Source organism: Papaver somniferum, chromosome 8, assembly GCF_003573695.1.
Source record: "Papaver somniferum cultivar HN1 chromosome 8, ASM357369v1, whole genome shotgun sequence".
Taxonomy (NCBI): domain Eukaryota; kingdom Viridiplantae; phylum Streptophyta; class Magnoliopsida; order Ranunculales; family Papaveraceae; genus Papaver; species Papaver somniferum.
In genome coordinates, this window is record NC_039365.1 from 151,547,212 (window position 1) to 151,565,235 (window position 18,024).

General features: G+C 35.8%; 1 protein-coding gene and 2 long non-coding RNA genes across 3 annotated transcripts; 2 read left to right on the forward strand and 1 right to left on the reverse strand.

Annotated features, from left to right (window-relative positions):
- The first annotated feature begins 521 nt into the window (after positions 1-521).
- Positions 522-3,730, forward strand: LOC113301547. The gene is made up of 5 exons (XR_003336368.1): positions 522-609; positions 1,283-2,520; positions 2,594-2,667; positions 2,909-3,066; positions 3,465-3,730. It is a non-coding gene; the product is annotated as an uncharacterized LOC113301547 (long non-coding RNA).
- Positions 3,731-6,730: 3,000 nt separating this feature from the next.
- On the reverse strand, positions 6,731-8,379 carry LOC113303519 (bidirectional sugar transporter SWEET3b-like). Its single transcript, XM_026552556.1, has 6 exons — positions 8,162-8,379; positions 8,023-8,059; positions 7,702-7,924; positions 7,392-7,553; positions 7,190-7,309; positions 6,731-7,086 (listed from the first exon to the last, which is right to left on the reverse strand). The coding sequence occupies exons 1-6, from the start codon at positions 8,196-8,198 to the stop codon at positions 6,895-6,897; spliced, it is 771 nt and encodes a 256-aa protein (XP_026408341.1). The 5' UTR covers positions 8,199-8,379; the 3' UTR covers positions 6,731-6,894.
- A 1,789-nt stretch (positions 8,380-10,168) lies between these two features.
- Positions 10,169-10,669, forward strand: LOC113304007. The gene is made up of 3 exons (XR_003337977.1): positions 10,169-10,264; positions 10,438-10,519; positions 10,652-10,669. It is a non-coding gene; the product is annotated as an uncharacterized LOC113304007 (long non-coding RNA).
- Positions 10,670-18,024: the final 7,355 nt, after the last annotated feature.

Genomic DNA, 18,024 nt, shown 5'->3' on the forward strand with positions numbered 1-18,024 from the left:
TTTCTATCGATCGAAGAGATTAGGTCCTGTTTGGTATAGTTTTCAAAAACAGTTTTCTGTTTTTAAAAACAGAGAAAACAGAAAACAGGAGAAAACGCGTTTGGTAAGGACATTTTCAGAAAATGTTTTCTATATGTTTTCTATTTTTAAAAACAAAAAAATGAAAACAACAAATTATTGTTTTCTGTGTTTTCTCTTTTTTTCTTTTCTTTATTCTTTTCTTCTTTTCAGAACAAAGTAAGAGATGGGGAATGACTGCAAGTGAGTCATGGCTAATATCACTATCTCTTAGACGAATCTTTACATTTGATCCGATTTAGTTGGTTTTCCTTGTTTTCAAAAACAGTTTACAAAACAATTTTTAGAAAATGAAAACAAGGAAAAAAGGGTATGTTTTTAAAACAGTGGAAAACTATTTTTGAAAACTGTTTTTCAAAACTGTACCAAACAGGCCCTTAGTCTCTCTTCCACCTGTTCTTCTCCCCTTCTCAGCAGAAGACTCGAAAAAAAAAATCAGACCTAACAAATTATGCTACCTTGTTCTACATCTTTCTTCTGTCCATATCGGCCGATGATGAACTGCAGATATCGGATATTGAATTCGTGAAGGTCAGCTGCCCTTGTTCGATCTTAGTTTTATTTTTTTAGATCGTGTTCTTCATTTTGATTTCTTTATGATCCAAGTTTAATATTTCTGCATATTTTTTGATTTTGGTTACATTCACGGTTTTGTTTTATGTCAGTAGTCTTTGGATTCATAATCTAGGGTTTTTCGATTTTCCCCCCCAGCAATTTAGGGTTATGATTTGGGGATTCTTAACTTTTCTAGGTATTTAGGGGTTTCTGTTTTTTTTTTATCAGAATTAGGGGTTTCTGTTGTATTGTTGAAATTATGTTGTTATGTTTAATTTCGCGTTTGATATCTAGGGTTAAGTTTAATTTGGTGTTCGTATGTAATTCTACCCATTCAAACACATCCTCTTCAATCCCATCACTGATCCAACAGCAGCAAAAACCCATCTCGTCAAAACCTTAACTTGTAAACCTAAAATCATCACAATTTCCTGTTACCAGGTTTAGCAACTTCTTAATTCGAATTCCTAGTTCTATCATAAATCAAAAACCACTTTCAATCCCTCCATTCATCTGCAATTTGATGGCAGTAACCCCTTTCTTATTTCCTATCATCCTGTAAGTGTTGTTTATGTTCTTGTGGCTTTTAAAATTGTCATTCATTGTTGGGGATTGTTAAAGGTGGTTATTTTTAATTGTTATGTTTCAGGAAAAGATGCAGTTCTCTTTGAAGTTATCAAGGATGAGTCTTTTCCATAGACAAGCAGCTCCAAGTCCACACAACAATGGAGTTTGCGCCATGGCGGAGCCACACAGTCCAATATAAGGAGATGAGCAGCAGTCTATAACGTACTGCGCTCCTTCTTCCGGGATGATCAATATTCATACTGAGGAGAATAGCCAATTGCAGATCATTTTAAGTGTCTATGCAAGCTGTGGACTCGCTACAACTCAATGATCAACTTATGGAGCAGGAGAAAGTCTTGCACTACCAACCTAGCTTACGGAACAGTTCAAAGTTCATATCGTTGTCAGTGCTGAGCACATCCAGTAGCCACAGTTTGAGGCTTGCATAATGAACAACTTATGGAGTCCAAAGACACGGACCACATTCACAGTACTGTGAACTATACAAAGCTACAACTGAAAGCTCATAGCATTGCGAACTTCAGCAGTAACTGTGTGATTCTTGCAGTTAAGAGGAGGAGGAGGAGATTGGTAGATGAAAGAGTTCAACCAGTCAAGCTCTCAACTTATGATCAGCATCGTTTCATGCTCAGTAGAAGGCATATGAAGGTAACTGAGTTTAGTACGTAAGTGTTTTTGTTCGCTACTGATTTCATCTAGGGAAAATAGCCGTAGTTTCTCACATTATGGTTGATGCAGTCATATATTCTCTTACTCTCAATCTACTCATCAAGTATGTCTTTGTTGTGTTAAGGGCGAATGAGCATAGTCGAGGTAAATATTTATATATCAAGAACAAACTGTAGTATATCTCTGTGGTTTTTTTCGTTTTCTTTCTTGTTTTGTTTCATCCTAAAAAAAAATTGATTTTATCTTCAGAGGAATCTTAATTCCACTTGGTTGTTTTGATTATATACCCTTTTTGTCAGTTTAGCAGTTTCAGTGTTTAAAGGAGAGATTTTTTTATTGATTTTGCTATATTTTTTGAGGGATGTTGGTGTTGGTGGAGATGAATGGGCATGGAGAAGAACAAACTGGGTTTGACATTAGGATTCATTCCTTTCGAGGATCTCATTCATTAATGGCGTTGCTTGATTTATTTTGTTCATGTGAAGATCTTTTGGTTTTTATCTTTGTTGGAATGACATAATTTGATTTCTTTGATGAGATTGTATATGGTTGTGTTTTGCTGGTGGCAGCTCCTCTGGAGACATTGGGAAGGGCTGTAGCTGAATTGGAGATAAAGAAGCTAGCACATAGGTATAGATTCATCCTTAGTGCTTTGTTCTATGTACTTTATCTGTGACTGTTAATAATCTTGGCTTGGTTTCAGGTGCAGATGCTAGTCGGCAAATATGGTGTTTCTGGTTAAGCGTAGTTCAGTCGAGGTCCTTTTGAACCCAAAAAGTAAGTATTAAAGTTAAAGGACATGGCTATCTATAATTGATAGATCTGTGCCAGGCAAGATAGTTCACTGATTTCATTCTCCTTTATATACTGTATTCCAGAATCTTGCTTGTATTCAACAAGCAATATTTCAGGTTTTGCTTCAGATAAAGATAGTCTTACTTCCACACTTCGTATTATTCTTGTTAGACACTTAGAATGATTCTTAAATTGATATTTCTTGTTCTGGTAATCAATATAGGTGTAATTAGATTACATGAGAAGCTTCCGTCTTGATGATTTTTTTCAACAAGGAGTAATTTCTGAAATTCAAGTTCTATTGGGACCATGTGGGGACTACGCTATCCATCATACCTTGTAACGCATAGATGGAGGTACCCATGCATTGGGGAATTCCAGGTAATCACAAGGTTACATATACTGCTGAGTGTCAATTATCACTAGTTAATATCATAAGTAGTATAATTGGATTGATATTTGTATAAAATCTCTGATATTAACTAGTTATGAACATGCTTAAAATTATCGATGAATTCCAAACTACCAAAAGGAAGTTCATCCTCAGGAAAGGTTTGTAATTACATGGTTTTAAATTAAAAATGTTTACCTTTTTCACTTAACAATTAGCTTTCCTGGTTCTTCATTCTGCAACTATGTTGTAACAAAAAAGCTTTAGTCATACACGAACTTATGTGTGGACACTAGTATTGCACAAACATGGTGTATCTTCTTTTTTGGTCTGGTCATGTTTTTGAGATCTTTGAAAAGTTGCTAATGTAAGTTATCGGTGTTTGCAGGAAATAGTTAGTTTTGAAGTGCTTTGGCTCAAAGTTGTAGCTGCAATTAGGTATACAATTGCCTAGTTAGTTGCATATTATGTTTGTTATCACTGTAATAGAACATTGCATCTATTTACTGCTGCCATGTATAACATTGCAATTCAACTACCTGATTTTGTCGTCTTTATCATCTGAGTAAGTAAGTTGTGATATTTGTAAACATTTCTATCTCCTATTGTGATACTTTTAAGTCAACCATCCATTAATGAATCATTTTTATTCGATATTGAAACCTGTCAGGATTTCAGAACCTGTCGATGTAACATGTCTTTGGTTCCCATTCTTAATGCTGCATCTGTTCTTGTTTAACCCGGTTGCAAATCGTAGTTAAATTATTTGATCCCTGGGAATGTAGGGCATAAGAATTATCAGATTGAATTACTGGATATAGGATAAATTAGGGTTTTGCAGGGATATTGCAGGATAAATTGGGGGAAACCGGTTGTGACTAGGTCAACAAAGAATAGACCCTTTTTTTGTCGCAAAACCTTAGCAACGGAAAAAACTTGTTGCTAAATCTGAACCAGAACAATTATACCATGTTCTAATACCCCGGAATAACTCTAAAATTAGCAACAGAGTAGCAACAGTTTAAAATCAATTACTAAATCTTTGTTTCGCAGCATCTGCTTTCTGTTGCGATTGCCGTTGCTGACCGAAATTAGCAATAGCGCTAAAGCTGTTGCGAAAAACTGCGATAGAGTATTTAGCAACGGAAAAAATCTGTTGCAAGATCAGTCAGCAACAGATTTTAGCTGTTGCTAAACGCTAAATTTGATGTAGTGTGATTTTGATGTATACCTAGCAGCTAAGAAAATTCTTTTACAGATAGAATCTTACTTCCGTCGTACCTGCAAGTGAAATTTAATTCTACACTTTAATGATACAGCTATGAAGCACCGGATTGGACTGTTGGAAACTCAGCTCCAACATACATGGCATGAGAAGAATTAACTACAGAGGTTAAGACTGTATCACTTCGAAGCTGATAAAATGTAAATTTAGTGGTGTTCCAAAGTTGCGGGAGGCCTTGGTATCTTTCGATAAACCTTAAGTGGATAGGTACTAAATATGAAAGGGAATTTTGATAAAGTACCCCCATTTTTAAACTCATAAAATAAATGCTCCCGTTTTTTTCAAACTTTTTAAACTGCCCCTCCCGTTTACTTTCACATTTTGGGTCCGCATAATTTAATCACGGATCGTTTACCTAGTAAAAAACCGGGTTAAATTACCTTTTTATCCTATCACATATAACTACCCTAATACAACACAGCTCTATTCATTCCTTCATTCTCTTTCTCTTTCTTTCTGAAGCGGTGAGAAAAAGAGACGCCGCCTTGTTTTTTTTTTCTTCATCACCACCGGTTAGAGATGTTAGAGAAGAAGTTGTAAACAGAGAGATGTTAGGAAAAAATATGAATAAATTTTTGATTAGGGTTCTCGTGTTCTTGGGATTTTTTTTAAATTAGAGTTCTTGTGTTCTTTGAGTTGATTGAAGAGCTTCCTGATTCTGTGTATTTAATTTTTTCTTTTCTTTTCTGATTTGATTAAATTGATCCAATTTAAGATATGGGTTTGTATTAATTTGTGTGTGAATGTTTTTTTTTTTTGAAACCTGAATTGAATCAATTGTTCAATTAGGGTTTGTACGATTCAATTTGAGGATTTCCCTGAATTAGGGTTCTTGAGATATTTAGGTAGTCTGCGATACAATGAAGAGGAGAGCTTCAAAATGGGTTCCTGAATTCTCAAAGTTCGGTAGAGAAGAGAGCGTTGCTAATTGAGTTACAGAAGAAGAATAAGTGGATTTGAATGGAAGTTTCAGAGAAAGAGAGAAATTGAACATGGTCTTGATGGGTTTTGTTTGAATTCTATGGTAATGCAGATGTTTACTTACACTAAAAAAGGGTTGGTCTTGGATTCAATTTTGAGTTGGAATTGAACATGGTCTTGATGGGTTTTGTTTGAATTCTATGGTAATGCATATGAAGATTACAGAGAAAGGTGGTGGTGTTGTACAGGTTCAAACCCTATTTTAAATCTGGTGGTGTTTGAATCTGTGATGGTTGTGGAGAGCTGAAATTCATGGAGCTACAGATTTTGCTGTGACTGAGGGAACTAATAGATGTATGCCTAGGTTATGTGATCTGGTAATTGGTGCAGGAAATTGAAGATTAAGATGGAGTAGGAGATTTTGGATGATGTTTATTTGTGTTTGTTGTGAGCTGAATAGGGAAGTGCTGATAATGGTTGTGTTGTGCAAACTGGTTATGATGAACTGTGTAGATGGGGGTTGTAGACTCAGGTTGATGGTAGCTGTTGGAACTGAAACAACTGAAGCATGGATCTGAATCTGCAATTGAGATGAATTTAGAGTTTGTCGTTGAATAGAGAAGAATCCGAAGCAACAATTGAGATGGGATTTCAGAGAAGAAGGAATTGGTTTGGCTCCAGTGGTTGTGTGCTTAAAATGCAGGAGAATAGGTAGTGATGGAGTTGAAGTAGTGGATGTTGTGGGTTGTTGATTTAGGAATATGTAGGTGATTGTATGGAGATGAGCACAGATCTGTATGGATGCTGAGATGAGATGATATTGAACCTGCAATTCATTGCAGAGATGGAAGGATGTTGTTGTGGGAGTCAGTGTTAATGCTGGACAAAACTTGAGGATGAGAAAGAGTAAGAACATGGTATTGATGGTCTGAAACTTGGGTTTGGTTGTCACTCTTTACAGTGGTAGTTTGATGAACTCAGGTGATTGAGCTGGTGGTCATTTATAACTAAATGTATGTTAGGACAGGGTCTTGGCAGTGGCAGGTATGAGTTGAATGGTGTTGCAGAGAAGCAAGTTTTGGCAGTAGTTTTGATTCAGTTATAAGGCTAAGTATGATATGTAGTTTTGATTGAATGTAAGAAATATATTGAATTAGTGGTAGTGGTTTTGTAAGTTACAAAGATAATGGAAGTGGTAGTAATGTTGCATGTGTTGACTCGACTCGAAGCGGCGATTCAAGTAGATTCAACTCAGCTCGGTAGGAAGGGCCTTTTAGACATTTTGACGCTGCCACTTAAGCATTAACAGCTGCTAACTGCCGTTTTTTGAATAAAACAGTCAAGGCAAGGGTACTTTAACAAATTTCTAAAAGGGAGCATTTTTTTAGTGTAATGTGAAAAATAAGAGTACTTCATAAAAAAGCCCAATATTAAAGACACTATCGACGGAATTAAATTATTTATTTATTAATCAGAATAACAGAGGATTACATACCCTTTTACATTAATTTGTACCTAAATAATGAAAATGCAACTAGCATTGCTTTATGAATTTACACCTAAGATATATAATTGTCCAGGTAGACAGTATGAAACCCAAATCTTGTGTACATTATTTATGTCGTTCATTTCTCGTTATTCCAATGCAGCTGCAAATGATCATACCAGGTTCATGATGCTGTAATGGTCCATTTTTCTCTAAATCTTTAGTTTTTCCTTCTTCTCTTTGTATCGTTTTGTTTCTATAAATGAAATATACGACAAGCTGAAGCAAGCCCAGAGGACAGCCCACAAGATTAGGAGACTGCAATAGAAACACCCAGGAAGAACATTCGTTAAATAAACAGACTCAAGCTCGTGCAAAGGAAATATTATTCCGGCTGAAAGTATAGAGTTTAGGTACGAACAGCGAGGAAAAGATCATGGCCTACTAATCCGTATGCCATCCAAAGTAAACTTGCGAGGAATGAGAATAAAGATAAAGAGAATGGCATGAATTCCACACTTTTTGTCCTGATCACTTGTTTCTGCAGAGGTTATTAAGACCATATATGAGCAGTGTTATAATACATGCGTAAAATAGTAACTATGATCCATATGTGCACGTACCACGACGATTAATGGTGAAGCATACATTGATACAGAGGCCACTAATCCTACGCATCCAACCAAAACTTTCCGGTGATGATGATATTTTAATGCAAATGCGGAAACAGATGCAGTGATGCAGAACACCATTAACACATGTATTAAGAGTACACAAACCATCTTCTGCAATTCATAAATCACGTAAACTATGAATATAGCAACAAAAATCATGACTGATATTTTTACTCCATGTTTCGTATATTCTTACAAATGTTGTTCAAATTTTATCGTCCCGAAAAAGAAACCAAAACATCTGAGGAGAAGAACTTGCCTTGGCTCTGGGTGGAGCAAACCAAATATATATAAAGATGAACGAGAACTCGAGTAGAATTCCGATACCGTTAATGGTGATTAGTGGGAAATTCTCCCACTTATTGCTTACTACTGGTAAACCATACCATGTATACAACAAACAGTTTAACAAAGCAATAGAGTATGGAACACATGAAAACTCTTCGATACTTTTCCTCGTAATTACCCTTCTAAATGTTAATCTGCATAATTAGATAAACACGATATTTAACATAGAATAATACATAATTAAAATTCACGTTAAATCAAACCATGCATAAACCCTTCGTCGTGACATTACATTGGTGCTGCATACAGAAGCAAAGAAGCTGCATTTCCTGCAAAGATATGCAGCGAATGTTATTCCAGTGCTGCGTACAATAATATTCAACACAATATGGAGAGTTTTGAGGATTAAAATAAAGAAAATTAAAGAATACCCAATATGCCAATGACCAAGTGTAAGGTAACTCCCATTAGTTAGCTATGCCACCAGTTCTAAACCAATATAGACAAATCAGTACAATGGTCTTAAACAAAAATTGGTATTTGTAACACCTAGTTTCTTTTGTTAGTTAGCTAGGTTGTTGTTGCTTAACACCTGCTGAACCCCCTGAAGGGTATATATAATAAATGCCGTGCTAAGTACAGAGAAAGAAGCCCTACAAATTCAAACGGATAGCGTTGAGACTCTCAGAGTGGCATGTACTATTAGTGATAAGTTATTCAATTCCTAGTGAATTAGGAGGTGCCTATGTACAATGCTTGCTGTCTTCATCGGACATCGACTTCAAGCTAAAAAAAAATGGGAATTTTAACAAAATGCCACACTTGCAAATCCCGATTCAAGAAACTGCCACCGTTTTTTTCAGATTTTATTTAATGCCACAACCGTTAGCACTAACGCCTTGGACCCACATGATTGGTCAATTTTTTTTGACTTTGTCAAGATTACTTACACGTGTCTTATATGGACGGCTCAAGATGTCGTGCACGAGATTATTACACGTAGCACAGGCTAAATGACTAGTTTATCCTTCGTGGGATTGAAAACAGTTTGTATCGCTTCATTTTTCTTCTAGTTTTTTTTCTCTCTCTCTCTCTGTCCGCTCTCTTCTCTAGTGGAAGAAATTAGGGTTTGAGTCAGTTTTCAGCTGGATTTTGCTTAGGTTTAGTGTCTGAGTAAAGGGTTATTTAATGGGTTGAATTAGGGGTCGCGAAGAAGGGATCCATTTCTTCCCCAATTCTTTCTCCTCTTACGCATGTCTCTCTGCTGCTGTTATAGATCGATGAAGGAGGCAGATGGGGTTGTTACAGGATTGAGTTTGAGAACAACACAACATGTTAGACATGGGGCTTGGATTAAAACACGGTTTTGAGTTCAAAAAGATAATTGAATCTGATTCTGCTGTTGAAGAAATGGAACTGAGATTCCAAGTTTACAAGGAATTGGAGAGATGGGTTATGTTTACAAGGAATTGGAGAGATGGGTTATGTTGGCATCTGAATTTGATGAGAATATGGAGAAGATGAGTCTGCTGTTGATGAATTGGCAGAATTAGGTTATGTGAAGCTCAAGGGTTCGAACTGAGTGAAAATTGGATGGATGGAGGATGAGAAATAATGGGTTTTGGCTTGGGATTGAACTGAAACAAGAGAGAATGATGAACTCAGATGAAGATTTTGCTATACATGGAAGAGGGATGGAGTATGTGCTGGTGAAGGGTGGTTGTCTTATTGAGCAGCAGGAACCGTTAGATGCATGTATTAGGAATTATAGGGATTTGAATGGTTTCGAACTGATGTTGTTGGTATGAACTGGTGAATGGTTTCGAGCTGAGTTTGTGTGGTGATGTTGGTAGAATGGATGTAACAGTACTGCAATGGAGTGTTGGTCTTGGCTTGTGTTATCTGCTATTCAAATGGGTTTGTCTCGGACTGGGGTTTTGTTTGTGTTTCTGAGGAGATGAATCTGGAATTCAAGAAGAGCATGTTGCAGATGATGGCAGTTAATGGAAGGCTTGAGACTGAAATAGTGCAGGTGGTACAAGTTGATACTGCATTTGGGAGACAATGTTGCTGCTGCTTCTTCCATTCTGATGCTGTGAGCTGTAAGCTGAAGGGTTTGGCGACTACTGGCGAAGCAAGGGAAGAAAGCTGGTGAAATGTTGTTGCTCCTTGAGTTCAAGATTGCAGGAGGTGGCAGCTGATGTTGGTTGTTGATGCAAAGAAAGCTAATGCAAGAGCAGAATAAGCTACAGGTTGCTGATGTTGGAATTGGGGTTTGTTGCAGCTGGTCAGATGGAATTAGAGTGATGCTGGTGAAGAGTGACTGGTGGTGGATTGAAGACAGAGTCTAGTGAGCTGTTTGTAGGCTTGTAGTAGTGATGCAGCTGAAACTGAGGTGCTGCTATGGAGTGAGCTTGAAGCAATGATGCAGTGGCTAGTGATGCAGAGAAGGGTACCAAGTGGTTGGTTCTGAGAGTTGAGCTGGCGCTGCAGATGAAGGAACTGCAGAGGAGGATGTTGCTGCTTTAATCAAGGTATATTGAAATATAAATTTGTGGAGTATCTGTTGTATAAAAAGGGCAATTAAGAAGAATCTTATGGGTTGCAAACTTGCCCTTGGACCTAAATTAGTATTCAGACAAGTTTTTTAATTCATAAATTGTGTCATGTTGTTGAGTGGAACTGATTTGTGTTATCTATGATACAGGAAAGTGGAACTGAGAAGCCAATAGTAGCATTCATTGCCGGTCTTACAGCTCCACCCGGTCGTCGTATGGGTCATGCTGGAGGTATGCCTGTTAGCTATAGATGCCTGGGCATATCATGTATCGTGTTTCATTTGTTTCTGCATCTTACTTAAGCTGTGAGGTTTCTCTGTTATTTGCCTTGTCATCCTAATTTTGTTGTTGTTGCAAATGCAGCTATTGTGTCAGGAGGCCTCTTGAAGGATAGGTTCTGCCCAGGACAAAATCAAGACCCTGAGGGCAGCTGGGGTTACCGTGGTCGATTCTCCAGCTAAGATTGGTGTTGCCATGCTAGAATGTTTCAAGAAGCGAGGCCTCTTGAAGGATTAGGTTCTGCACCCAATCTCTTTTTTCTTGTTACTACGGGGTGTACGGATTTCACAGAATTTTGGAAGAAGTTTTTGTTTTCTGAATTTGCTTTGTCAATAATTGGAGTTGGTTTTGTAAACACACCTAGCGACAGTCCTTCAATTGCAAGCCTGTTCTGGAGGAAATTATACCATTTTTCATTTTTAGTATAGATTGTTTATATTAGATTGATCCCACGTGTATTCCGACCGTTAGCAAATCTTGCACGTTTTTCTCACGTGCACCGAGTCGCGAGTTAACTCACTACTCTATAGCCGGTTAACTCACTACTCTATAACTGATTAACTCAATCCCTGTTAACTGATTCAGGGGCTTCTATGTAATTTTGTACGGGTTATTTAATGCCACGTATGCACTAACAGAGACTAACAGCCGTTAACCGTTATCTCAAAAAAACGGGATGAAAAAAATCAAGAATATGACATTTAATAAACTCTGAAAAAAACGGTGGCATTTTCAGAAACTGTATATTGGAAGTGTGGCACTTTATTAAAATTCCCAAAAAAAAATCGGTGTGAGGAGCTTATTGGCTACACCCTACGTTTTATGGCTTAAAATGAAAAAAATGTTAGGTTTTAATGCTAATGAAGAAAAAGATACTCGAGTTAAAGAGGGACAGAAATTAGTGAGTGGAACAATTTAGAACAGAATAACATTATTTTCGAGTGAAATCCAGGTTTGGTTTGGAATATAGATTTGGTACCTTTTATTCTCCTTTTGTGTGGAGTTCAGATTAATTAAAGTGTTCTAACAATATTCACATTCTTATAGCTGTCTATGATTGAGAGAATTCGTAAAAATACAAATCTATATTCCAAACCACTTAACATTGCTAAACGGTGAGGTTTATTATTTTGAATTGTGTTCATTTTTTATTTTATTTTTATAGGAATGTAAAGTCTTATAAGAAGAACATATTATAAAAATATTACACTTAAATTCATTATTGTTCGGATTTTACGGATAAAATGACGCAAATCTTATCTGACCTTGTCCATCTAACAGTGTTCATGAATCCTACCTCATCGTAAAAATACAAATATTTACTAGATGATGAGTGGTGTATTCTGCAATTGACAGTTTACTCTTGTGTCTCTTCCATCTACTTTGTTGATGAACATAGCTATTATGTATGGGCAGTCAAACTTCTCAAGAACTCTAGAGTGCGAATTTCTTTGTAGCTAGATTCTTGAGTCTAAAAATGAAATTACTTAAAAAAGAAATGGTTCCTCTCATTGTCGCTCCTTTTATTTCATTTTCCTTCTCTCTAAGCTTCCATAAATGATTTTTGAGAATTCTTTTTGTGCAGCTGTTCTTGAGTCTACAAATGAAATTGTTTCAAAAGAATCTCATTCCTCTTGTTGTTGCTCCTTTAATCCTTTTATTCCATTCTCTCTCAAAGGTTCTATATGTGTGGTAGTTGAGTGTTGGCTTCCATTGATCATAATATACCTTCTGTTGGTTCCATTAGTTTGTTATCCAAATACAGTTAAGATACAAATTCCATATGATCATAAACTTAACCTAATATATTTTTTTTATTAAACATATAATTCGTCAGATACATTATCAAATTGCAAGAAATTGGAAGGGAACCTACCAACAATCTGAGCCCCGATCGCTTTTTAAATGACAACACCTAACCTATGAAAAAGAAAACCCCCAACTTTAACATTTACATCATGACTAGCCATATAATTACCTTTATATGTTTGATACCTTTATCTTTTTATCTATCACAATTCTTCTGCGAAGTACTTAAATGTTATATACTTCTTCGCACCCGAAAATTACTTTAAGATACTAAACACGATTAATTTGTAAATGATCATATCAATTAGGGTTAAAAAGAGAATTAGAGATAAATAGAGGAGACAAGAATTTAACGTGGTTGGACATGTTATGCCTACGTTCACAGATGACTGAAGAGATATTTTATTGATTGTTTAATACAATAGTTTTTCTCTAGGTTAACTAACCTAGAATTACATGTCTCTTTAGGGTTCAGGATATATGTATTTATATAGTCTACATATACCTAATTCTGATATAGACTTTTTATGCAAGTAACTTGGCCAACAAGATATTTGGAATGTTTCAGAACTTACTCTGCAGCGACTTGGTCAACAACCAATCCAGAAACTTCTAAAACCTTCGTGGCAGATTCTGGCACTGGATATGTAGAGACGGTCCAAGCTGTCATGGACTAGCGGATTTGACTAATGGGCCTTGACATTGACCGACGGGTTGACTTTCTGATGGATGCATGTTGACTACGACTATCGAGCTTTGAATGGCAGGACTTGCTGACAGACTAACTTGATTAGTTGACAGCATTATGGGCTGGTAGTCTGGATGGCAGACTAGTTGGCAACATGGCTGGAAAACTTGACTGGATGGAAACACGGTTGATAGCACGACTAGAAACATGGCTGAGAAGCATGTGTTGGATAACTTGATAGCAGACTGGCTTGTATCATGGCCGAAATATTTGTATAAATTGATTGAACTGCGAGAATCGAGTCCATGGGTCGAGATGGGTGAGTCTAGTCGGACGAACTGGATTGATGAAGTAGGCCAGAAAAAATGAACCGGCGGACCAGGTCGGGTGAACTTGAGCATTGACCTACAGTTGACTTTATGACAGACTAGGCAGGCTGGTGGGCTGTATAGGTTGGCTAGACGGGAAACCTGGATGAAAGCTGAATGCTAGTCCAAACAACATTCTAGCCCAATATGTGGCAATTTTTATCATGATACAAACATTTATACGACATTAAAAGGTACGCAATCTTCTCTGCACAATCTCATGTGAAAAAAAAATCGAGCTATCTTAAGCATCACAAGATTCTTTGCAGGTACCCCCTCAACTTTGTTTACAGTTCAATCAACAACTTAATCATCATCAGAATTCGTGATTGAGGTAAAAACCAGTTATTTCACAATCAATACTCGATAGTGATGATAGTTGCACGCATTCTACTTTTTTAAAACCAAAAGAAATAAAAAAAAAACAAGTAAAAAAAAAGCCTCCATGTTTTCTTCCTCTCATCTCCCGCACTTGAATATTTCCTTCGAGAACAACTACCAAACTTCGGAAAATCCCTACTCCTTGGAGTAGAGGAGCAGATATGATCTCTTCATTTTTTCTGGTTCAAAATATTTATTATATTTTTAAGATTTTTTTTGTTTAATATATCTTAAATTTAAATTTAAATTTTTTTTATTACTAGATAAAGATTATTTTTACAAGAAACTAGTTGGAAGTCTAGCAACAAGCTGAGCTCCAACAGCGTGTACTACATTAGTTGAACATGTTGCGGTGCTAGCCTACCGGCGATCTTGATAAGGAACCATCCAAGGGATCCGAAGCGGATAAGGGGGATGATTATGTCGTAAGGGGGGCAAGCTAACTCTACCTTCATGTGAAATTCTACCAGATTCTATCAAACTAACCCACCAAGAATAAGCTCTCAAGATGTAAAATTAATCAAATACTTTACATTATGTGTATCAGGTTGATCTTAGCATCAGACGCATAAGCTCGGTCTGCTTACTATTGTTATCTCTATACACAATCACTTAATAGAATCCTTCTGTCAGCTTTTGCGATTTACTACTTGTGTAAAGAGTTTGACAATTACACTTATCACACAACTCAAAGCTAGTAGAAGAATTGTTATTAAGTTAATTTAAATGGCCGATTAAATAACCCAGTAATAATTCTTAGACGATAAAAATAATAGAGATAATCGACAAGAAAAATCAACTTAAAATATACTTGTAAAAAGAATTAGAATTCCATTTCAGGACTTTGAAATCATCCATATTCGATAATAGTAGAAAGAGAGAAGAAGAGAAGAAGTTTAAGAGAAAAAATTGAATGTGAAAGTTGTATCTAGACTTTTGTAACCTTCTCTTGATGTGTATCCAACTAGGAAACCTGATAACTATCAAGTATTTCCACCTCCTCTTATCCGTATCCAATTAGAAGAATCCTGTTTTGAGGCATACTCAATCATTTTCATATCTACCTACTGCTAGCTTATAAATCCACCCTAGATAGAAAAATAATTTTTTATTTTGATTATCTTATATTTATGCTTTAAATTTAGCTGAAAGGTATTCAAGTAATTTAAATTAATCTAAGCTAATCAAAATAAAAAATCATTTTCATTCCTAAACTAATCTAATCATTATCAAACCGTTTTGATTTTATCTTTCGTCGGAGATTAATTGTTGATTCATAATCATTTGATTATTGATTAAAACCACAAGCATAAAATGGGTCGTGTAAAGCATTTCGAAAGAGAATTATGTCCGCATGTTAGAACCCAGATCACTGTTCTTCGTTTTTTTATGTTTCAGAAGATCAATTCGGCTGATATTGAAATATCATGCTTCTAACCGAACCCAGTTTACAATGAAGAAGACCTTTAGGTTCGGCTGATTATCTGATGTATATTATTTTTAGTCGAACCTTGTTTATTTCGGATAAAATCCATGTTCGTCTAGTTCGAAAAGCTAGATTACTAGACGAACCTATAAATTTTTTCAACAAGGTAAGGTTCAGCTGACTGCAAGCCGAACCTTTAGCTTGTAAGGTTCGGCTCGTATTGTAAATGCAATTATATATCCGAACCTATAAACAGTGTTTTTACACTACCAGGTTCGATTGTATCATAGTTGCAACTTACACAAAACTAAACTACAAAGTACAAGTTCGGCCAACAACATTTGCCGTTCAAATAAGACGAATGTCATATAATTTTTTCATACATTGGGGTTCGCCTTTAGAAACATCATCCGAACGGTTCTTCCCAACAAGATTTTAGATAATAATTCTATAGCCGACCCATCACTGAACATCCGAAAAAGTTTGTAAATTAAAATTCAATTTTTTGAAGAATTCAACCTAAAAAATGGATATTAAACATCTTCTACAAGTATACCTGTGAATCTGATTTGAATCAAAAATTTTGGTTCTAATCACTAAAATCTCAAAAGCAAAGTTTTTTTTTTTCGCTTTTTCTTCTTCCTCTCAAAAACCGTAACTCTCTCATACAAATCTGATTTTTCTACTAATTTACCACCAATAACTTAATTTTAATCAATCATTAACATTAACATCCAATCATAATCACAAACACTAATTAAATAAGGGCATAATTGCCATTGTCAAAAAAGGGGTGGATAAGGGGTGATGGATTTTTTTACCTAGTGACCCTATTTTGGCATCATTATGTATGCCTCAAAACATTTGAGTATGCCTCAAAACATGATTCAATTAGAATACTTGACCTCCTCAAAATTCACTAAAAACCCTAATATTCACGTCATAGCAAGCCCAAAACGCATTCCTTCTTTCTCTTTTCGCACAGGCCCAATAGAAACCAAATCGAAATTGGATTTACCATTTTGCTCATAAATTCTTCGTACGAACTCGGAATGACCTCATTCTTTTGGCGTCCTCTTTGTATTTTAATTTTCTACAATATTGTGAGAAGAAATTCTTGATTTAAAGGTTCAATACCTTACTTGCTGGTCTTCCATGTGTTTTCAACGTTATTTGCTCATTTTGGTTGCACTTCTTTCACTTTCCTTGGCTCTAGAAACTTGGATATTTGGAGTACTTCACTTCTTAGATATTTTATATCCATTTCCACTTCTTTTTATATGATTCACCTATAAAAAGACATGAACTATAAAACAATCATAAAGGTAATATGCAAGAAATAAAGCTAAAACAAGTATGGAAGATGAAGAGCACTTGTTTTTCCTATAATGATCTCTCAACAAAGGTGTATGGTTTTATTTCATTAAGTTGTTCAAGATATATTGGGTGATGCATAAATATTTACTGGAAAATTTGGAAGCATGGACATTTAATAGTTTGAAATGAAGGAATAACAAGATATGGAAAATCCTTCCATATGCAATCACATAGGTAGTCTGGAAGCAGAATAATACAAGGGTGTTTTAGGCTATAGCTAAAACATCAGAAAATGTAGTTTTAGATGTTAAAGCTCAATTAGTTTGTAGTCATCATACGGTGACACTTTCCATTTTATCTCATCGAATAACATTTTCTTTATTTGGGTGAGAATTATATTCTAGCGTTATGCAAAGAAAATGTGATTTTTTCAGGAAAGAGGGAACACCTCATTTATATATTAATAGATAGAACCTGTTAGAGCCCTTCTCTGTTGAAGCCACAAGTTTTGCTATCTCAAGCGTGTTTTCAATATTAGTTGATCTGAACTATATATTGATTTCTAGTGTACTAAGTCCGGTCTCGGACTAGGTATAAAGTTGGTATTTGAGTATCATACATCACCCTCAAAGACTGAAGATCGACGAAGACATTTGTAGAAATTCATTAACAAGGTATGTGAAGACTGAACCATTTTATTTACTCACATGCATCATCATTCTATCTATATGAGACTATGTCATGACTTTTAGTAGATTTATCGTAAAGAAGAAATTTTGAGTCAAGCTTGTCTTGTTAAACATCTCAAGATATGATTCAAGCGTTAGATGTTCAAAGGTCCTCAACAATATTAGTCCGAAACAATTTATTGTTTAAGAATTAGTTTGTGGATCATTGTTATCATTTGGGAATGTTTAAAACATCAAAGAGAGAAATTCATAACTTTTGTCAATTCCACTCAGGGTAGGTTGGAGAACCATCTCGCAAACCATAAATATATGAGTTTCTGGAATAAAGATTAGTGAACCAGTTCGCGAACCACAAGTTCATAATGGGACAGCTCACGAACCATGGTGACCTGAATTTTTTATATTGGTGGAAAAGGCTAACAGTTGGCAAGCCTAGTGCACGAACTATTGTCATCTGAGTTCACGAGACGCAGTAGGATTGGCGAACCCGGTTCATGAACCATTGCACCCTCACTCCTTAACTTCCTATACGGTTCATGAACCGTTTCACCAAAGGTCCTAGTTAACCTTAGCAGATGCTCAAAGACTTACTTTTTTAATGCGTTTTTCATTGCTATGACTCTCATAAACACCTCTAAGACATCATTGATTACTAAAACACTTGGTATGTGGATCATGATTAAATTTAAAGTGTTTAAATGAACATCAAATTGCTTATTAGTTCATAAGGAATATTTTCTAGAACAGTTATTGTACACGGTTCCATAACCGGACCACTG

Coding starts and splice junctions, on each gene's coding strand:
- LOC113303519 (XM_026552556.1), bottom strand. CDS start 8,198: ATGGGAGTTACCTTACACTTGGTCATTGGCATATTGG. Junction 7,554..7,701: donor TTGCTCCACCCAGAGCCAAG/GCAAGTTCTTCT, acceptor TATGAATTGCAG/AAGATGGTTTGTGTACTCTT. Junction 7,310..7,391: donor CTTCACCATTAATCGTCGTG/GTACGTGCACAT, acceptor TAACCTCTGCAG/AAACAAGTGATCAGGACAAA.